This window comes from Zeus faber (genome assembly GCF_960531495.2).
Source record: "Zeus faber genome assembly, chromosome: 2".
Taxonomy (NCBI): domain Eukaryota; kingdom Metazoa; phylum Chordata; class Actinopteri; order Zeiformes; family Zeidae; genus Zeus; species Zeus faber.
The window spans coordinates 7432430-7455789 of NC_137189.1; the positions used below are offsets into that span (position 1 = coordinate 7432430).

The following is a 23360-nucleotide window of genomic DNA, read 5'->3' on the forward strand; positions in this document are numbered from 1 at the left end:
TGCGGAATACTTCACATTTCCGTTGAGGGTCATTTTGATGATTGAGGAGTTTGGGAGTGACCAGCACATGTATACTTTTTTATTAGCGGAATTTAAAAAAAGAAACTTAAAACTTATTCAGCTGTTGCTCACCATCAAATTCTGTATGATTTGGAACACTAAAAATGAATCAGGATATATTATTAAAGTTCAAGTTCAAGTTCAAGAGATTATTATTACTCAACTAAATAATATTAATTACACAATTGGGGTAGATTACTATTATGCAAGTTAATAATTGTGGTTGGGTTAGTTGGTCAAATTAATTTTTTTTAGAAAGTTGTGGGAATATTCAAGGTGGTTTCAAGATAATATTTCAGCTTTTAATTCAACTCTATACAGACAGTGATGTGTTCATATTTGCACTTTTAATGTGTTTTCAAATGAATGACTTACAATGTTAAGGGTTAGCAGATAGGAAGGCAAATGGCATAATGAACTGTTGATGGGTCCTGGGGAACATTGTGGATGTGGAAATATTGTTCTATTGCATAGTTCGAGCAAGCAAAAGGCAGGAGATTTGCCCTCTCAACCAAGAGTGAGCTTTATACCTCAGAGTGCTCAGCACATAACAACCCAACACTGTTATCCCGGCAGGCAGGTCACTACGTACGTCACGCACGCTGTGCGTGAAAGTACCGTGCTTGTCTGAGTCTTCAAATCACATCATCGTTCCCCCTTTAATGGCTCTACACACCTGCAGCTCTACACACCTGTAGCTGCGGCTGTCACCTGCAGAAACCCCCTGGAGCGCAACTCAGCGCAACTGACGCGCCGAGCGCAAAACCCGTCGGCGCACATATATTAACCTGGACAACCGATACGAGGGGTCACGTCCACGTCGTCTATCCCTCGGGTTATGCACGTGTCTCGGTAAACTGCAGAAATGCGTCGTCTCTGCTGAGAAACGAGCAACCGCCACAAATGGACCTGACGCTGCGCTGAAAGCCGGAGCAGACGAAGACTGGGATCCATCCGAGGAGTGCGCTTCTTCTTCCGTTGCTTCTCCGAGTGGCGCGTTCATTTTGGAGGCATTTAAATCTCCCCTTCGCCTTTCAATTCGATGGACGTCTATTCTTCCAAGTTGTCACCGGCGCTGGACGTGGGCGTGGGGCTTTACCTGCTCGTCGTGGGTGAGTTTTCAAGCGATGGTCCCCGTGTAGTGCGTTACCAAGAGGTCCTGGAAATATTCCAATGTGATGCGAGCAAATGTATTTAACTGGAAAAAAAACCCTGTATATATACATATATATATATATATGGATTGAAATATTTGATTTTACTTTAAAACGTGCTATGCTTTGTTTTCTCAACTTAAAAGTGTGAATGTTAATTTCTCGATTTCTAGTTGAGAACACCTGAGAAATAAAGGTGAAATACATTTAAGCCATTTGTAAATTTGATCCAATGACTCGTTTTTTCGGTGGTTCAGTGATGATTAAGGGTTGAAAAAATATTACTTAATCGTATTTTTTCGGTGGCCATGGCGGGACTTGACGTTGTACATACATGGTATGTACGAAGTTGTATCGTGCATGTAATTACATTGAATTTGAAGAAATGGTTTTCAACGATTTAATCGAAGCAAATGGCATCGAAGTTAAAACGCTCAAAATAGAGGTTGAGGTTCGTTTGAAGGGGTAATTATTGGGGCGTCATGCTGTAGGAAAAACCTCTAGGTTATGCAATAACAATTAGAAAATGTCGTTCCGTTGAACTCTTGGTGTAATTTCCAAAATAAGATTTTCCATAACATTAACTATAGGTATTAAGGTAAAATAATAATACATTAAACTACACAGATCTCAAACATCAGATGAGAAAAAAAAGGTCCTCCATCTATAATGAAGTGCAGGTGGAGACTTTCAACCAATCCCCCATTGGAAACGCACTGACTAGATACTTAACACACTGATATTTGGAAAAAATTGACATCTGCGAAAATGATGTAATTGAAATTAATATAATTATTTAATTGTAATAATAATGCACACATGTGACCCTGCGTGGTCCCCTTCCCCACTTCTGACCAATTGAGTATTGGAGGGTCAGTGTTTTCTATTTCAATGCAATCGTCTATAATAAGTAGTTGATCAAAACAAAATGTTTACCCATCCGTCCGTCTGTCCATCCATCATCCATCCATCATCCATCCATCCACCGTTCATCCATTCATCATCTGTCCAACAACAATTCACAATTTCACCGTATGTGTGAGCTGTTGTGCAAATTACTATAATTAAGGGCCGCTTCTTATTTTGATTATTGATTGTTTTAGATGTAGAAATGCTCTGAATCAGTTTAGGTGAATCATTAACATGTTAAAAAAATTTGGGAGTTTTTATGCAACGCTTACGGAATGAGCCCATTATGCAAGACAGGGTGTAGAATAACACATTTCAGGATAAAAAGCAGCAGTCTTGAATGATGAATAGCAAATTTGATTACTAATTTACAAATAAACATTCAGTTGTATATAGTAGCAGGAAGCTACCACTATTAATTACTGTGAAGGATAAAAGGCCCACCTCAGCATTTATGCAAGTGCTCCGGTGACCTCATGAATGTAATGAGCTCAGCCACATGATTCTGCCGATCAATGTAGTATTGCAGTCACACGTTCTGATTTTAAATAAACACTCGATCGACATTCTTGAACTGGGGGTCATTTTATATGCACACAGGATCATGGAACATTTTAAGACTAATATATTGATGTTTAATTTATCAGTTATATATTAATATACATATATATTTATTTATTTATTTATTTATTTTAACCTGTGCTGTCTGCATGCTGGGAATACAATATGGAGTATTTGTGCCATTGCATTCAGGACAGAGTTAGTCTGTAAGTGGAGTTCAAGTTCTCAACCTGCAATGGAACACTTTATTAATTCTTAAATCATCAAGAACTGCTGCAATAACTCTGTCCTGTGAACGACCTGTTGGATGACAAGAACGCAGCTCTTTGTTACATAGAACCACCACCAATCCCCCTCTTTGGAGAACCAACTACTCCAAGAGGGGAAGAATCACCACGGGTGAGACAAATAAACATAGAACCAAACATGTACACGGAAAAACATAAACATAGAAGCATCAGATGACAACATGTTTGTCATATTTATCGATTTTTTTAATCAAAGTTGAGTACAGTATATGCGTAAAATAGTAATATGCGTAAAATATATAATTGTTTCTATGTAATATATATTCGGAGCTCCTCCTATGCTCTATCAGATAATAAAGCAGATATTTGATTTTTGAAGTCACAGAAACAATTTCCTAATATGCAATGTGGAAATCAAATAATAAAGCACTGTCAGTTTTGAAAGACAGTAAGAAATATTCGTTTTTAGAATCAATGTGTTGCTTCAATATGCATTGCAGCGTCTAAAACTAGTGGTGCTGGCTCCAAAATAAAAATAATAAAAGTAAATGAGTCCCTCTCTAATTGCCATTGTTGCGAGAATCTCATTGAGATTAGAGACCTGAGAACAGAACATATCTAAAAGAACATGTTTCATACTTCTCTGGCTTAAACTATATTTTCAATTGGGGCCGCTCACTTTGATAAGTTGCATCGGTCCCTGTGTTTTCATATTGCTGCTCTAATCAGAGTGACGTTGCAATGTTTTTGTCTTTCGTCTCAATCTTCAAATAAATGCACGTTATTTGTTGTGGTGACGAGGCCCATTGTCACCTGACACTGAATATGCGGTGATGTTTGAGTGTAAACAGGGGTGTACACAGCCTTGCGTTCATTATAAATAGTCGAGAGTGGAGATCGATGAACCTATAACAGCTTGTTATCACCAAAGATGTGTAAAATAATAAAACACCAGAGCCGCAGCCCACTCAAATGAGCTACGTTTGCACATTGACCCTTTCTACAATGGGCCCACCGCAACCACAAGCGGGTAATTGGATTCCTCCTGTGGGCCAAAAAAAGCCGGTTTGTTATCTTTCAACAACCCTCTTCTGACTCTCCATTTCTGTCTCAGCTGTGTTCTCCATTGTGGGAAACCTATTGGTCCTCATTATGGCCTTCAAGAGATCATCGAGCATGAAGCCCCCCGAGCTGCTGAGTGTCAATCTGGCGGTGACAGACCTGGGAGCTGCTGTCACCATGTACCCTCTGGCGGTGGCCTCCGCCTGGAACCACCACTGGCTCGGTGGGGAGGCCACTTGTGTTTACTATAGCTTCGCCGGATTCTTCTTTGGCATTGTCAGCATCATGAGCTTAACGGTCTTGGCAATAGTGCGCTTCATCATCATCTCCCTCAATCAGCAGCACTCCAGTGAGTATTTTCAACGACGGATCCTTCAGGGTACCTACAGGTAGTGATAAGCACAGCTTATTGACTGCATTTGTCGGACAATGACGGTTGGCATCCATCGTAGCCTGGTCAATCCCTCCCTTCGTGGCCCCGCCTCAAGGGTTATTCTATGGTTTCGTCGTCATTTTTTTCTGGGAGGTTTTCCTTGGCCGGGTGGGGGTTAAAGCTAGGGGATGCAGTCGATTCCTAGGTCAAATGTTGGCTTGTGAAGCCCTTTGAGACAGTATAGCGATAAGGACTATAGAAAAAAACTGGACCTGACTTGCAAACAAGGATGAAAGAGTAATAAAAAAATATATTTTTTTTATTGTTTGTTTTTTGGAACCCTGTTTATATGGTATCCGCACTGGTCATAGTTCTATTACAGTGTAATCACTGTTGTCTTTCGCATTCTTCAAATAGAAAGTAGTCTAGCAGTGAAGTACTAGCCAATGGTTATTGCAAGTCAATGGTTCACACCATCAGACAGCATAACTGGGCTGTTTGCCATGACTGTGTAAGACGTTGCCACAACATTAATAATACAATCATAATAAAATAATTTATATTGTGCCATTCTCAAACCCCAAGCTATTGTGGTCACAATATATTGTATTGCTCAAGCTGTACCAGATAGACCCTTTTTAGGTTAGAAAAACTGAGTTTTTTTTTTAACTTGGTATCAAACGCAAATGTATTAACGCCGTCCAACTACGCTTTTCCTTCCCCTCATTCTGCAGCGGAGAAGATCAGCTGGAAGAAGGTGAAGATCCTGTGCTTGTGGACTTGGCTGTACGGCCTGCTCTGGGCATTGTTCCCCATATTGGGCTGGGGAAAATACGGCCCCGAGCCCTTCGGCCTGTCCTGCTCGCTGGCCTGGGGCCAGATGAGGGAAGAAGGCTTCTCGTTTGTCTTCTCGGTGTTTGTCTTCAACTTGCTCCTTCCCTCAGTGATCATCATCTTTTGCTACTTTGGCATTTCCCTCAAGCTCTACCTTACCTACAAGTATTCAGTCAACCACAATCACCAGATTGGCAATATAATGAAGATGCATCGCAGGGTGTTGACTGTAAGTGTCTGTGTCTGACTGGACTCCGATTGCCTTAATGAAAGATGTTTTAAAGTATGCACTTCACAGCTATCTCCCTATCGTTGAGAATTTAAGCCGTATAACGTTAATGTCAATATTACTTTGATGATGATTAGTTCTTTTATCAACCAATAGTGCAGTGTTTAAATGTGTGACATTTATTTTGCATTGTTTTTTTAAGCATTGTTTTAAGAACATGAATATCAACTGCTGTAAATTAGCAGCTGATATTCATGCTCATGTTCTTTAAAAGGTGCAACAACTAAATCCCAGAAATAGCTGGATCCTGCAAAAGGAATGGTCTCATTGATTCCTATAGGAGTGGAGCTCAAAGGCTGTGCAATATGGAAAAATTGTCCATTTTTGTATAATAATTTAGTCATTGCCTCTATCATTATAATTTGTTTAGTCATTGTTTGTACTGTAACTTTTATTAGTTGTTTGTATATTACCTTATTTAACAACCTTGTCCACCTGTTCTCTTGCAGATTGCCATTCTGATCAGTTTGGGCTTCATAGGCTGCTGGGCACCCTATGGCATAGTGAGCCTATGGTCCATTTACAACAACAGCGCCTCCCTTCCCCCCGAGGTCACAGTGCTGCCTTGCATGTTCGCCAAAAGTTCCACTGTTTACAATCCTTTAATCTACTACATCTTCAGTAAGAAATTCAATAGGGAGGTGAAGCAGCTCGGCTGGCTATGCAGAGGCATCACCATCTGCCATAAGTCCAACATCACCGATAATGGCATCTACATGATCAGCGATCAGATCAAGATAACCAGGGCCGCTGAAGTGACTTCCAAAGGGATGAGAGAGACAGAAAGAGTGGCTTGGGTGAGAGACTTTAATTCTAGTTGAAGCAGAAGGATGGATCCCTACATATCCATCCATCCACCATCCATCCATCATCTGTCCATCCACTACATTTTAAATTTGGGACAGTCCATGTTACTGAAGGGTAGAAAAAGGGTGGAAAAACAGTCAAGTCTCAAAAGTCTAAGTTTATCTCTTTATAACGACGTGTATTGTCTCAAAATGGGTTAATAAGTACTTAACACGGGTTACTGAAAGGCTTTCTCATTTACCGTGATATTTACTCCATTCAAGCATGCTATTTCCCACCTGAATAATGTGCTTGCAATAAGGATTTGAATGCATCACTGAAAAGTGCTGAAAAAATTGTGCAATTCACTGATGATCTCCTGGTTTGACAATTTTAAATCCTCTAAACTACTCTAGGGTGGTATTATTCACAAACGGGGACAGACTGAGAGATAATATCAGCTTGTCAGCATTCAATCCATCTAGGCTGCTCCCCTGCTATTTAGTAAATTTCACGCACAAATAGAGAATGTTTGTGTCTTGAGGAGTTCGAGTCAAATTTATTCTTTGAATCAAACAAATAATAAAGTTATGCTTTAAATTGCTACAACGTGAGTACAATTCGTTTTTATCATTTTAGTGGTTGTCAAGAACTGTCATGATTGCCTTCCCTTTACAGTTTTTGTTTTTATGTCTGCAGAGATTAAGGAATTATTTCCAGGGTTAACATATAAATGTACGATGTCAAATCAAGGGGCTTTCATGTAGGATGCAACCCAAGTTCAACTTAGTTGAACTTTTGCACGATGCAAATTTTCATACCAATCAATAATTTGTTATAAAACATACACAAGCCACAACATTAAAACCACTGACAGCAGAAGTGAATAACATTGATCATCTCGTTCCAATGGCACCTGTCAAGTAGTGGGATATATTAGGCAGCAAGTGAACAGTCTGTTCTTGAAGTTGATGTGTTGGAAGCAGGAAAAATGGGCAAGTGTAAGAATCTGAGCGACTTGGACAAGGACAAAATTGTGATGGCTCGACGACTGGGTCAGAACATCTCCAAAATGACAGGTCTTGTGGGGTGTTCCCAGTATGCAGTGGTTAGTACCTACCAAAAGTGGAAGGAAGGACAACCAGTGAACCGGCGACAGGGTTATGGGTGCCCAAGGCTCATAGATGCGCACTGATAGCAAAGTTTAGCCTGTCTGGTCGGATCGCACAGAAGAGCTACTGTGGCACAAATTGGTGAAAAAGTTAATGCTGCTATGATATAAAGGTGTCAGAACACACAGTGCATCACAGCTTGCTGTGTATGGGGCTGCGTAGCTGCAGACTGCTCAGAGTGCCCACGCTCAGCGCTGTCCACCGCTGAAAGCGCCTACAATGGACATGTGAGCGTCAGAAGGAGAGATAGGAGTGCGCTGGAGCAGCAGCCAGAAACAAACAACATAGTTTTTTTGGCTTTCTTCTCTTTTAATATATTTCTTATTTAAATTCTGCTTTTATTCATTTTTTTACAGTGATCATCCATAATTTCTAGTGTTAAATCTCACGTTTGTGTTTGTGACAAAACGTCGTTTGGAGACCCCACAGACTCATGGGGGGATTCCTCCTGGTGAAAGATCCTCCTGGTGTAATGTTTGACCCCCTTTCGCCCATCAGTCATGAATTGTGAAACCACAACACTGCAAGATTCGTGATCAGAAGACAGAAAGTTGCGCAGTGTGAATGTAAGCGATCTGACCACAGACAATTCATGTAGTGTGGCCATGGCATAACAGGATTTAAGTATCTGCTGCTAACATCTTGGTGCCAGGTACCACAGGACACCTTCAGAGGTTTTGTGGAGTCCATGCCTCCACGAGTCAGAGCTGTTTTGGCGCCCCCCCCCCCCCCCCCGTTAACGTAATGCAGTGTATGTATATCATGTATTCATTAACTGAGGCGTCTTGGTGTGCTGGAAAAGAAAATTAATGTTAACACAACATCACACAAAGTTCTGTCATTGTTTAATTCAGTAAAATAATATATGTATTGATTTTGTGTGTATGGTTCTGAATTCCAGTGCACCTCTCCCACATTTCATAGCAGTTAGTACGTTACTGTAATATATAGATGTTTAAAAAAAAAAATAATAATAATAATAAAAAAAAAAAGTGTTGATTTTTAAATTGTTGCAATTTATGAGTGAATTTATGAGTGAATAGAGTGACCATCAGACCTGACAAGCAGGTCTGATGGTCTGTTCTACCTCCATGACATGTTATTCCTTCTGTGTCAAATGTATTTAAACTTCAAAAAAACATGAACAAACACATCACAACACACATGTATCTTTGGAAACTAATTGCGATGTTACGGTTGTGGTCTACGGAGGACAAGCTACGCCCGACCTGGCGACGCATGAATGTTTGGTCCCTGTTTAGGGCACAATAGACAAAGTGACTATTCTTTTCACTTGCAGGGACATTTCTTTTTGGAGGGCTCAGGGTGTGTGAGGGCACAACATGCTGCTAAAATTACAGAACAGTAGAATGACACAGATTAAAAAAATAATAATAATACATTGCTGCTATGTTTAGTTCAAACTACGGGACATTCTTTAAATATTTTCTACAATTATTTTATAGGAATATCACCATTACATCCCCTTTTATCACTGGTCATTTTTCAACATTTTCTTCCTTATTTTATTTATATATTTTTTCAAAACACAAAACGTGAACTGATCTCCACCGGCTTCCGCTTTCTAAATGCTACTATTAAAACAGTATATTGGTCTTACGTGGTTGCTTAACAGTATTTTTCCCTGTATTTTTATAAAAGCAAATCATTGTATGTAAATAAAAATTAAAGGAACTGGACAAAAGTCTTCTTTGATTTGTTCTTCTTTCCCACAAAACTTGATTATCAACTTTCTACACCTGAGCCAATACAGTAAAAGATATCTGCAACCATGACAGAAAATAAAGACCAATTCATTCAATTAAGTCCAATTCCATTAGGCCCTGGAGATTGCTGGACTGTGAAAACCACAGAATTAAGATCAGTTGAAGGCAAAGTGCAAGCAAAAACCAAACAAAAAAATCTATATGTTAGTGAAACATGAGGAAACGAGGAATCTCAGGAATAGCAGTTAGCAATCTCACAGAGCCATCTCCTCTAATATTAGAGTTTCACGGCCACCCAGGTTGTCTCACAATCTCACACCGATACTAATCAGATGACTAAATAATCACAACGACCTCCACTTAGGAAGCATGCGGCGCCACATTTCCTTTGTGCCTCAAGCCATAACAGCACAAAGGCACTCATCTATTCTCTCCTTCTAGTGCTCCCAAACATCTTTCATCTATTTGAATCAATAGGGGCCCTGCATCAAACACCACGTCTAAAAAAGACACATTGGTTTTCCTCAATTAAAGCTCCTGATTTGAACAATTACACGGCCCGCTGCTTTCAAAATAAAACAAAGAACAAAGACATCATTTGAATCTGGTCCAAGTAGCAGCAAACAAAACAACAGTCCACACTGACAATGTACGACACCTTTTCAACGTTTCCACACTTTATCCAAAAAGAAGATTAATCCCATTCAGCATCATCCATTGAAAAAAAAAATCAGTCTCTGACCTTAAAACAAAATAAGGCATTAAAGGAAAACAAACATAAAACACACACACGCAACGTTTTTTTCCAGCGTAACATATAAAGAGTGTCGTTTTCCGTTTTCGAAAAGTGCCGTTTTCGAAAAGGTCACAACATGTATTTTTCATGTTCAAAATGTCTGCCTCGTGGACTGCCTTTAAGCACAGTGAGAAGCTGTGGCAGAGCTCGACAGAAACCAGACATTTCTTTAGATGGGAATCAACATGTCAATAACGCCTGAATAATAGCTAACCCATCCTTTAAGCTTCTGACTCCTAAGCCAGAAGAAGCCCAAGCCATCCTCTACCTCATTCAGTGCCAAGGTTCACAGCACATCTTGGCAATCACCTGCTTCTAAACTATCTTGACATTCTGCGTGAATGAAATGCATGATTTAGGGAATCAAGTGGAATAACTCATTAGCATTATGATTTAATTTGAACACTACTTCATTTTTCAAGCCATAGAAATTAATTGTGAAGCTAGAAAAACAAATTGACTGTGCCTAGAAATACCACACCTACAGCACGGTATACCGCTGTTCGAGACGAATCAAAGAGACAGCTGGAGGGTTGAAAATGGCATGCTGTGAAGACACGTAGGAATCAAAATACACGTACGAGACAGATAACGCAATGTTTATTCCACTATTTCAATTTCTTCCTCGTCACTTCAGTCAACACAACACAAAATAAAAGAGTGGATCACAATTGGGACTGCTTCACCTTCTGCGAGCCAAGCGCAGAAAGAGGCTTCGGGGGAGGAGAGGAGCTCATTCTGTACCATCTCTCACGGCTCTGAGAATGTCGCTTTCCTCTTTGTGACCTTATTGCCGACAGGCTTAATGTGATCAATTAGGAAAATCATTCACATGGCCTGCCGTATCTTTTCCAAGCTCTTCTCAATGCTGTCGATAACCTCCACCGCCGCTTGTGGAATCCTGGTGCCGGGGCCGAAGATGCAGCACACACCGCTCTGGTACAGTAACTCGTAGTCCTACGGGAGAAGGGACAGCTTGGGTTGAGAGGATCTCGAGAGGTGTTTCGACATTCAAACGGACAGCCGCAGACAGCTTCAGGCAGCCAAAATGAATAGGACAAAATCTATTCATAAAATACGTCAAAGATTGTTTTCCTCCATCTGACATGATGGATAGTGTAGGCTTCTGGCTTGTTGCATTTGGCCTTGTTGCATCATTAGCCTCACATCGTCCTGTTTGCATGATGCTGCTCTGTTTACACCAACACGCTATTAACAACAAGATAAGCCTGGAGTGCTGCAGGGCGATGGAGATCAAGATAAGGATTGTGAGTTGGGGACATGCATTTTTGATTTCTTTCATCAATTATATCAACAGCAGCACTGTTGAATAAGTCATTTGCTTGATTAACATCTGTCCCTGTCACAAACAAATGTAAAGAATCCTCACAAGGCCACTGGTGTTATAAGGGACAATTATGTAATGCAGCAAAGGAAAAGAGATGAAAGGCATAAAGTGCGCTGACTGATTCTTTCATGCAGAGTAGCCTTTGCTATTATAAAACAAAACAGCTCCGGTCGTCCTTCACTGTGATTGGCTAAGCCACGTTCTAAGCCATTGTACAACACAGATATGTCACACCTGCAAATTCTGTTTTCATGTGCTCAATTGAAAAAACAATACATTCAAGCTAGAAAACGTATTAGGTTTGAAATTAAAATTCTCTCAGACAGACGTATCAATCGATCACTGGGAGTCAACCTGAGTGACTGAGTCCACGTAACCGCGCCTACGTTCAACGAACGGCATTTCTTGGCAGCAGAACTGTATTATCCATATTTTTTTTTTTTATAATTGATTGAAAAATTGGTCTATTTAGCGACAATAGTACATCTGATATACTTACTTTTCTTGTTTTATGGTTGTTCTTCAGTTTAAGCAAATATAAATGGCAATTAAATAAATAAACACATTCACTTCAGACAGGTCCATTCAACTCTATGGATGGGGTGGAAAGTAATTTTAGTACTCTAATTTTAGTACTGTAATAAAATTACTGTAATCAGTACAATTTGGGAGTATTTGTACTTTACTAGAGTACTACAAGTAAAGTACAAATACTTTACTAGACTGCTCCACTAAAATTCAAACAAAATATTTTAATTATACCGTTTTCACAGCAAAATTAGTCAGTTGACACCTTTCCCTTTGCCAGGAGAAATGCAGTTTTTTTCTGGTGTGCCACGTTTGACATCATGAACACATCTGAAAAGGAGCATGTCATGGTTCAAGTGTGATTGGGAACAAAACAGTAGAGAAGACAGCAACTTAAACATACAACAACAAAAAACTGTAGAACTTGATAAAAGTATTTTGAGCTGTTCAAAGAATCAGATGGTTCGTGAACGGCCCAACACTACAGTAGAAGCAGCATTCAGCACCTGTCCTTCAGTGGCGGAGGAACAGTACCGTTGGGTAGCAGTAACGTGCGGGGAGTGTGGGGGTTCTCCGCTGTGCTCCCCACGGTGCGATCCCCACAATCCCAACATTTCAAGTTCCCCCAGGAGGAAAAAAAGCAATAGCTTCTGATTTTGGATTCTAAATGGGATATGAAACGATCGAATAATACACGGTCATTCCTGTTTATTTATGCGCCAATGTGCGGAACTTCAACTTGGATCACGTCGTGCCGCTTAAGGGCTCAAAATTAGCGGGTCTACCCGGTTGTCCTGTTCACATGAGAGCCAATCGGAAGCGGAGCCGATTAAAACCTGGGTCTATTGCTGAGTCATTTGACCCAGGACTGAGACCTGGGTTTTTCCTTTCCCACTGGTGACAAATGTCGGATGTTAGCGAGCATTACCGGGTTTTTAGTGCAGTCGGAAAGGGGTATTAGAATTCTTCTGTAAGTACGAGGGTTAACTTTTAAGTTTGATCCTAAACCAATAAGAGGACACCTTTAGTCGAACCAAAACTGAACCATCAACACGTCAAGCTAACCAAAAGAAGCTTAATGCAGTAAGGGTGAAATACATTTTTGCATTTGAGGAGGTTGAACAAATACCCATTTCATATTTTATTACATTGAATGTCAAGCACTTTATTGGAAGACTATCACTTTCACCCGAGTATGTTTTCCCAGTTACTTTTTGTTGTGAGTAATGAATGCATGTACTCTCTATGGGCCTTTTATGTGGCTTTGCACAGCTTTGATAACCTTTTGTGCAAGATGAATGACATACCATTGCAAGCAACAGAGGATGCCATGATGGCACTTTAACTGGAAACACTCCCTTTATTAACAATACGATTTAGATAAATGTTATGGTACAGATATCACGCCTGGCTCCTCCATCTTTGTTTGCTCTTAGTTAACATCCGGTTTTCGTGCCTATAGGCTTAGGATTCAGAAGAGGTACCGTGCATGTTGCAATTGTCCATTAAGTAAGCAAAGGTTGACACAGAACACTGCATTGGCACCGTTTAAAGAGAAAAAGAGGAGAATATCTGTTCTTTGTCCGTCCAATCTCTGTCTGTATCTCCTTTGATAATCTTGATAACCCCTCATCTGATCTGCTTCACACTTGGCGGGTGTATCGCTGGGGACCCGAGGACGTGCAGTGTCGAATTTGGTGCAATTTGTACACGGGACACGTGTAATATAAATAAACTTTCAATAAACAGTGAACAGCGAGCAGGGCGGGGCTTCCCGTGAAAACAACCGGCCCATTTTGAACAGGCATGTTTGGTGCGGACACGCGACACTTGTAATATTGATGAACTTTAAATAAACAAGCAAACAGCCACTCTTTGCGCAACTTGCCTGTGTGTTTTCCCGTGAGAAAGAGTGTATTTCCCCGGTGTTTCACTTTTTTAAATGGCCTGAGAATTGCCATATTGACGTCTCTCCGGCTTTCATCAACATCTCAGACACATTCAAACCCCTTCTCACCAACCTTAAAGCATATAAATTTCAGAAACCAGGAAAGGTATTGCGGAGGTCACTTATGCCATCCAGTTTCACCCACACACACAGCAAATACAGATTTAAATGTTCTCCTGAATCCTGAAAGTAAAAATGTTTAATGTTTTCAAGGTGAGTTCACATAGAAATGTTCAGTTCAAGTTTGTGTGTTTACATGCATTATGTTCACATAATAATGACATTGCTTATAACTCTTTGGAATTATTTTTTTTAAATGTGTCCATATGCTTCATATGTAGCTTGAGCTCTGCAGAATATGTCTAGCAACCCTCACAGTCAAACAGATTTACACCCAACCTTGCCAGGGTCAGGCCAGTCACAGCCGTTGATCAAATATGGGGTGGGTTTGATACGAGGACGATGCAGAGAGGAGAGCTGTTGAGGCATTTTCGTAAACAACCAAGATGGCTGCCACTGGTGTGGATAGGTCTGTTGAATCTGCTGAAACAGTATTGAACAAACGGGACGACATACTTTCTCCAAAAAACTTTCGTTGATAAGAAAGATGTGTTTGCTGTACTTCCGACAGGATTTGGTAAAAGTTTAATTTACCAACTCACTCGCTCAACGCTACTTCACGTTTCGTTGCTCTGATTGGTTGTAGGTCTATCCAATTGCATCCAGAGACATTTTGGGCTGTGCTTGTTGGTAAAGCCCCTTGGAAATCAAAAATGAATAGAGAGATTCCAGACTAATACGCATTTGCGAATTAGTCTGACAATGCCAGGCTACTTCATATGTGGCCCGGCACTATAATTACAACTTCATAATAATAGGGTTTATACAGTAATGTACTAATTCAAGACTGGAAATAAAAAAAAAAGTTTGCACTCAAGATAGTCAGTGGAGTTCGGATGGTGTAAAGAAAAGAAGAAATGTCTAAGGAAGTACACCTAGGACAGCAGAATAACCCTAATTTATTGGTTAGAATGGCTGGATCAGGATTCAATTGTTTTCAATTTAAAAATGGATTTAATGTGCATTATGATGGCGTGTGGACCAATTATTTGATAGATAATTCTATTTAGATATTCAAGTGAATTCAATTTGATTTGCGGAATAGCTATATAGAGCCTCCGTTACTTGAAATGTTTAGATCTCAAGAAATATTATTTTTAAGTTTGTAACAGTTTTGTTCGTTAATATAGGTTTAACTATACTAAACTATACTTGAAAGTATTCATCTGTCAAAATTCTTATTGTTGGTTAAAGGTTAAACAGTTAATTATTAACATCCCCAGTGCATATTGCAAATTGCATACAAAACGGTTCGATAACATACCGTGTACCATTGCATCCCCATAGAGAGTTTGTTGTTACCTGGGGCGGGATGACACCTCCACAGATAACCAGGATGTCGGGCCTGTTGAGGTCCCTCAGCTCCTTGATCAGCTCCGGAACCAGGGTTTTGTGTCCTGCTGCCAGAGTGCTCACACCAACACAGTGCACGTCCGCATCGACGGCCTGCTGGGCCACCTCCAGAGGGGTCTGTCCACCGATCACAGGAGGGGACCAAATTTAGTCATCTGATCCTGGCCTATCACCCTGTGTCATTTCATTCCCTGCACAGTTTCCCGACTAATATTTGGTGAACCTTTTCATTTGGGTTCACCATATTCCCCATACCTGGAACGTGCTATACCAATAAATGGATGGATCGTAAACTTAACTCACAAATGTGAAACACACACAAAATAATTCAAAGCAAACAGTCACTTTTTCTAGATTTGGCGTGGCAACACTGGCAAACGACGGTAGCTTGGATCCAGCATTTGTGCAAAAGGAAACTTGTGCATCCAGAAACAGTCATAACTGTGGCTGTCTTGGAGCACCTGATGTACACTACTCACAAAAAGTTCGGGATATTTGGCTTTCGGTAGACATTTATGGAAAATGTAAAAAGTTCACGCTACAGTGATATTATATCATGAAAGTAGGGCATTTAAGCAGAAGCATGCAATGGTGATTACCTCATCTCGAACAATTTATTGAAACAAAAGCCAACAACAGTGGTGGGTTTACCACAACAAAAAATGTCAATGTCTCAATAACTTGTTATGTGCCCTTGAGCATCAATAACAGCTTGACAACCACGTCTCATGCTGTTCACAAGTCGACTTATTGTCTGCTGAGGCCTGGCCCCCCTCTCTTCTTGAAGGGCGGCCCTCAGCACTGAGGCCCATTGGTCCCTCGTCCAGCGTAAATGCTCCTTGGCCCATGCAAGACGATGATGCCTGTGCCTGGTGGGTGGTCAGGTACGCTTGCAGGTCGTCTAGCACGCAGACCACGCTGATGTAAACGGTTTGAATGGTCTGACGTGACACTTGGGTGCCTCTCACCTCCCTCAAATGTGCCCGGAGTTGAGTGGCATTCATCATCCTGTTCCGCAGGGCACTGTTCACAATGAAGCGGTCATCAGTGTGTGATGTGGCCAAAGGACGTCCACTTCTATGCCTTTCTGTGACTCTTCCAGTCTCTCTGTATCTCTTTTGCAACCTGCTGATGACACTCTGTGACACTCTAAGCTCAGTGGCCACTTCCCTCTGAGAACATCCTGTTTGAAGCCTCGTAATGGCGAGGTACTGTTGATCAATTGTTAGGTGTCGTCTTGGTCTCATGATGTCAAAATGTGAACAGCATGATGAAGAGGACTGTTTAAATACCAATTCTAATTGAACTAGGAAATGTATTGGTCGATTCATGGTTTAAACACCTGTTGTGAATTTTGCCGTTCAGCTCCTTGTTAGAGAACAGCAAGTTGTGCAAAAAGTACTGAAACATTGAACAGTTGGACATGTGCATTCAAAAGTTTAGAGAAGGTCAAATTAAGTTCACCTGTAAAGGTTATAGTGCATTTTAGGTTCATCCTAAAATTTCATCCGAAAGCCAAATATCCCTACCTTTTTGTGAGTAGTATAAATTAACTAATGAATCATTGCTTTACCAGATGAATAGTTGATTTGCCTATATTCAAAGAAGCACTGTAAGACTGTGCAGGGTTGAGCCACTAGCTGTTGATGGTAAGTAAACAACCTTGAATAACAAGACAATTATCAATTAACCCTCCATTGCAGCATAGGAGGTCTGTTTGTTAGAACTTAGATTTTACAAGTGGGTGCACAACAGTGGCACAAGAATTATATCCAGGTGGAACGTTTATTGTGCCCTATTTATCATCATTCATTTTAATTGGGGGTGGTAGCTCAGGAGGTAGAGATGGTGGTCTAGTAATCTAAAGGCTGCTGGTTCGATCCCAGGCTCCTCCTGCTAGCATGCTGTAGTGTCCTTGAGCAAGACACTTAACCCCTAATTGCTCCTGATGGCTGCGTCCATCGGTGTTTGAATAATTGTAAGTCGCTTTGGATAAAAGCGTCTGCTAAATGTAATGTAATGTAATGTAATTATCATTTTTATTACATGCATTTCAGTGTTTAGTAAAAGGGAAGATAAAAACTGAGAAATGTATTGCTAGGTTGTTTATTCATTGTCTAAATAGCAACAGGCACAACACTAGGGAATCTTACACGGTGCTCTTACTACACAATCTTTAAACACATCTGGCCATATCACATCTTCACTTAAAAAAAAAAAAAAAAAACCTTCTGCCGAGGAGGCAATTCAGTTCCGAGATGGTCAAAGGATAGTAGTTAAGATTGTTCTCACCTGAAACAGCGGTCCAATATCCACATCAAAGCCCAGATCAGCGAACCCTGTTGCAATGACCTTGGCCCCTCTATCGTGGCCGTCCTGCCCCATCTTCGCCACCAGCAGACGGGGGTTCCTCCCCTCATGCTTCTTAAACATTGACACCCTGAACAGACGGGGAAAATATGAGTTTTTAAATTAACACCTTTTTAAAGAAGTAATCGGTAAGAACCTATATAGTTAAAAATAAAATTTTGCCTGGAACACAGTTATGTTGACTTGAAAAATGTAACAAAAGTTTATTGATCGATAAATCATAAGTCAAAAAATTTTCCCCATATTTTTCTTACCTATCGTGGACGAGTGAGATCTCTTCGTGCTCCCCAAACTCGTTGCGGTAAGCGCCACTAACCATCCTGGTGCTGGCTTTGTGTTCACCAAACACTGCTTTCATGGCATCCGTTATCTCTCCGACAGAACATCTACGAAAAATAGTTACACAAAAGCCTCATTCATGTGTTATCCTCTGGGTTGTCACAGTTATCACAGTAATGGATGGCATTATTTGGATGGTAATGATTCAAGATTCAAGATTTTTATTTGTCACATACATATACATACTTTCATACATATATGCAGTGAAATGTAATGCATGTAGCAGTTCCAGGTGTCACGATCGCAGCTCAAATGGTATGTGACCAAGTATCGCACTCCAGGATACTACACATGTGTGAGTGGAATGGAATGGACAAATTTAACACACACACACACACACACACACACACACACACACACACGAGCCAGCTGGAGCCTCTCTCATCTTTTTAAGTGGGAGAACTTGCACAATTGGTGGCTGACTAAATACTTTTTTGCCCCACTGTGTATATATATATATAAATAAAGATAGATATATAGAACTGCGTGTGCTTACTTCCAGTCGCTGAATCCTTGGAGTGAGTTCCAAAGATAAGAGACTAGGCAGTCTACACTGTAGTCTAGTTTTGTCTATTTGTTTAAAAGCAGCTGTAGTAAATAGGTGAACACTACGCTGCCTACACATGACCAGTGGCAAATTCACCCATTGCTGGCTGAGCTATAGTTTTCCCATAACGAGGGGTAGCATCCATCTTAGCACAACACCACCGATAGCAACGCAAAGCACTAAACCCGCTCAAACGTCGGAGGGCTTATTTTACAGCATAATATAACTCGACATGGCGGTAGAAGATAGAAAGCTGATCTAAATGGAGGAGAAACATATTTAATTCGTTCCTGAGTTTTCGGAACCTGAATCTATTCACAAACTGTTTTCTGCAGCGCAATGTTGCTTACCCCTCTACTCTGCAATGATTTAGCAAATATGGGTAACAAATTCCAACCCCCGTCAGAATAAAGAATGTATTTTTTTGCTATTTTTCTAGCTAGGGATTTCTAACTGAATCCGGGCTCTTCTTTTCAGGCCAACCACAACGGCCAGGGAAAGAACCCCGGGACAAATCGGTGTCAACCGTTGGGGAGGGAGTGACCTGCAAAGGTGCGGTGCCTCTGCTGAGCCAAAGCTGCGTTACAGATACAGACTGGAGCGCCCCATCTTCTGTGCTACCAGAGCAAATGACGTTGCCGGAAACTAAACAAATAAAAGCTTATTCTCCCAAATGGTTAACAATGCAAAAGTAGTCTAGAGAGCAACAACTAAACTCAAAGGCATTTTTAGAGGCCATTCTAATAGTTAAGACTACACCTATTCAGCCACAACATTAAAACCACCTGCCTAATACTGTGTAGGGCCACCTCGAGCCACCAAAACAGCTCTGACCAGTGGAGGCATGGACTCCACAAGACCTCTGAAGGTTTCTGGCACCAAAACGTTAGCAGCAGATCCTTTAAGTCCTGCAAGTTGCGAGATGGGGCCCCTATAGAGAATTGTTGTTCCAGCACATCCCACAGATGTGCGATCCGTTTGCGATCCGGGGAATTTAGAGGCCAAGACAACACCTTGAACTCTTTGTCATGTTCCTCAAACCATTCCTGAACAACTTTTGCCGTGCGGCAGGCCACATTATCCTGTCGTGTATCCATGTTTAGGTACTTGACACATGTCAAAGTAATATCCAGAGGGGGCGCTGTTGAGCTGGCGATGGAGTAGGGCGCGTTTGGTTTGAGCCCTCATCCCCTCATCTCTAAATCGTGTCACGGGTGTTATAAACATGCGGAAAAGGCTGGACAGATACTCGCTCATCAGTTACTGCAAAGAACTTCCAATCAAATGATTCCTGCGATCAATGATGAGCAAGGCTCAAAAAGCACGGACAGCCTAAAAATTAACTCATGCTTTCAAACCTTTTACTAATCATTGTACACCTCAGACTCACCTGTAAGCCTCTCCACACTGGAAGATCCTGCATGTCCCCTCTATAGACCCGGGGACAGCTGCTTAACTGGAGGAGGACCTCTCAGCCGGGGAGATAGCATCAGCAATTAGGTCTATGCAAAGTGGTAAATCTCCGGGGCAAGACGGATACCCCACAGAATTCTTAAAAAAATTCTCAGACCAACTCTATTACTGTCAGCCTTTGAAGAATCACTTTTATTGAAATCCCTACCTCCAACCATGCACCAGGCAGCTATCTCTCTAATCCTCAAGAAAGACAAAAACCCTCTTGAATGTGGCTCATTTCGTCCAATTTCTCTTAATGAAATACAGATGCTAAAATCCTTTCTAAAGTCCTGGTGTGTCGGTTGGAGGGAGTTCTCTCCTCTCTCGATCTTCGGACGTTTTCATGTTCAGCTGCGCCCATCTGTCTGGATGTTATTAAAATCACTCGGACTCTTACAACGCCCCCGGTTATATGCACAGTGCATCCCGACAAGTTTATTCGCTCGGATTCAACTGGCGCTTGCGCTATTCCTGTTGCGCACTTCTGGGTTGCACGTCGACGTCATCACAACAAACATCACGTGCGCACCAGCGGTCTGAAGCTTTTGCTCTGTGTTGACGGTGTCACTCCTCCCATCCTGCCTGACTCCTCGACTGCTTCCTTCACAGTGCTCAACATCCGCTCCTTAAATAATAAAGCACTACTTATCCATGACATTATCACTTACAGAGAACCTGATTTTCTATGTCTAACTGAGAAATTGCAAAATCAGCAGGACTTTATAACACTCAACCAAGCCACTCCCCCAGGATATGTGTATCTTCAGAAACCCCGCTCCATAGGCCGTGGCGGTGGACTGGCTGTCATCCACCGAGCTGACATCCGGGTCAAGGAAATCCCCACACTGAATCTAACATCTTTTGAGTGTATTAGATTTGAACTCTCTGGGTCTCCTCAACTCCAAATTGTCCTCATATACCGCCCCCCCCCCCCCCCCCAAGGCCTCCACCACCTTCATGTCTGAGCTTGCCGAGCTATTGTCCTCTGTCTGCTCCAAGTCTCCATCTACCCTCCTGCTGGGAGACTTCAATATCCACGTGGACTCCTCCAGTTGCGGCTTTGCTGCCGAATTCCGGTCACTGTTGGACTGTTTAAACATCTTGCAGCATGTCCAAGGCCCTAACCACGTTAAAGGTCACATTTTGGACCTAGTCTGCTCTCCTGGTACCCCCCCCCCCCCCCACATCTGCAGTGCCTGGACCTGGCAGTATCGGACTATCACGCCGTCCTCTTCACCATCCCTGTCCCCTGCCCATGCAGCGCCCTAGTCGTTCCATCACCTTCAGGAATATTAGGTCAGTGGGTGCACCAGCTCTATCTGACGTGCTTGCGACCCTCCTGGCCCTGGCTTCAGCTGACACCTTTCCAGACAGCCAAGTCGCCCACTATAAATACTGCTCTATCCAGTAGCCTGGACTCTGCTGCCCCCCTTAAATCCTGGACTGTATGCTATACCAGCCCCCTGGTTCACCACCGACCTCCGCATCATGAAGGCCACCAGTTGCTGGTTGGAGTAAGTAAACTGGCCTCACCGTCCACCATCTGGCCTTTGAAGACCATGTTCTGTCCTACAAGGAGGAACTCTCCAGGACCAAAATCAATTACTACTCCACCCTTATTGGCTCTCAGCAAAACCACCCCAGAACACTATTCACCATTATAAATTTTCTGTTCCGCCCCCTTGCTGCCTCCCACTCTGCCGATGCCCCTAACCTCTGCACCAAGTTCCTGGACTTTTTCCTGGCTGAAGTGGACACCATTCACCAACAACTCCTGGTTCCTGCCCCCTCTCCTCCCAACGTGTCCCAGACACTGGGCAGTGTGCCCTCAGCTGCCCCCCTCTGCCCCCCTCTCTTCCTTCTCCCTTGTGAATGTTTCACTAGTCTCGAGGTTGGTGACCAAAGCCAAAGCCTCCACCTGCTCCCTGGACAATATGCCAACAGCGTTGGTGAAAGCCTCCCTTCCTACCCTCTGCCCCTCCATCACAGACATAATCAACTCCTCCCTAGTATCTGGTACAGTTCCCCTCCAGTCTCAAAATCGCCTCCATCACCCCCATCCTGAAGAAGCCTGGTCTGGACCCTGACAATCTCAACAACTACCGGCCGATCTCCAACCCTCCATTCCTCAGTAAGGTCCTGGAAAGAGCAGTGGCCACCCAGCTCGGTCAACATCTGTCTAACCATGAGCTCTACGAATCCCTGCAGTCAGCCTACAGAGCACACCCCGGCACAGAGACCGCCCTAATCAAGATCACCAACGACCTGTCCGGTAACATCAGTATCCTCATCCTCCTGGACCTTTCCGCTGCTTTCGACACAGTTTCCCACACAATCCTCCTCAAATGCTTATCCGACCTCCTTGGCATCACTGGAACAGCTCTGTCATGGTTTCACTCATACTGTATCTATCTAACAGAACTCAGTTTGTCAATATCAATGGCTCCTCCTCCCCCCATGCCCCAGTTAACCATGGCGTCAATCAAGGCCCTGTGCTTGGTCCAACACTCTTCACCATCTACCTGCTCCCCCTCGGCCAGATCATTCAGCACCATGGTCTCAACTTCCACTGCTATGCTGAGGACACACTGCTTTATCTCAGCACCTCACCATCCACTCTGCTCCCTTAACAGACTCTGGTCATCTGCCTTAATGCCATAAAAATCTGGATGACAACAAACCGACTCCAACTCAACAGCAAAAAGTCAGCTCTTGGTTGTGGCCCCAAAGCCGCTGCTCCGGAAGGTTGGAGATCTCCTCCTCCTCCTCGGCGGCTGTTCCATCAAAACATCTCCCGAGGTCCACAACCTGGGTGTCATCCTGGACTCCACCCTTTCCTTTCAGTCACACATCAGATCCATCACCAAGTCCGCCTTCTATCACCCCAAAAACACCTCCCATCTCAGTCCCTCACTCTCATACTCCATGGCTGAAATCCTCATCCACGCTTTCATCACCTCCCGGCTGGACTACTGTAACAGAGTCCTCTCCGGGGTTTCCAGCAAAGCCCTGGACAGGCTCCAGTATGTGCAGAACTCAGCTGCCAGGGTGCTCACCCACACCAAGCCCTGGCAGCACATCACCCCCACCCTCATCCACCGGCTCCCGGTCAGGTTCCGCATTTACTAGAAACTCCTTCTCCTCAAATACAAATCCCTTCACGCACTCGCCCCCCCAATACCTGTCCGACCTCCTCCACCAGCACAATATATCCCGGAATTTGCGGTCCTCAAACATGGGTCCACGGTCCATCCCCCGTATCAGATTACAAACTTTCGGGGACTTCAGCATGACAGCTCCCACCCTCTGGAACTTTCTCCCTCGTTTAATCCGTAACACCCGACCCTGGACACTTTCAAAACAACCCTCAAGACCCACCTT

At 42.5% G+C, this 23360-nt stretch overlaps 2 protein-coding genes across 3 annotated transcripts in view; one reads left to right on the forward strand and one right to left on the reverse strand.

Moving 5' to 3' along the window:
* Window positions 1-1102: 1102 nt before the first annotated feature.
* On the forward strand, window positions 1103-6311 carry LOC307227339 (opsin-5-like; the record flags this gene model as incomplete). The annotated part of the gene is made up of 4 exons (XM_079996619.1): window positions 1103-1172; window positions 4047-4343; window positions 5102-5430; window positions 5940-6311. The coding sequence occupies 4 exons, from the start codon at window positions 1103-1105 to the stop codon at window positions 6309-6311; spliced, it is 1068 nt and encodes a 355-aa protein (XP_079852745.1).
* Window positions 6312-10552: 4241 nt separating this feature from the next.
* Window positions 10553-23360, reverse strand: part of mmut (methylmalonyl CoA mutase) — a 30613-nt gene continuing 17805 nt past the window's right edge. For both annotated transcript variants that reach the window (XM_079996831.1, XM_079996832.1), the window contains exons 10-13: window positions 17893-18024; window positions 17561-17708; window positions 15218-15385; window positions 10553-10928 (exon numbers count right to left, since the gene is read on the reverse strand). In XM_079996831.1, the coding sequence (XP_079852957.1) occupies window positions 10800-10928; window positions 15218-15385; window positions 17561-17708; window positions 17893-18024 (577 nt within the window). In that variant the 3' untranslated portion in view covers window positions 10553-10799. The remainder of the gene's footprint in view (window positions 10929-15217; window positions 15386-17560; window positions 17709-17892; window positions 18025-23360) is intronic.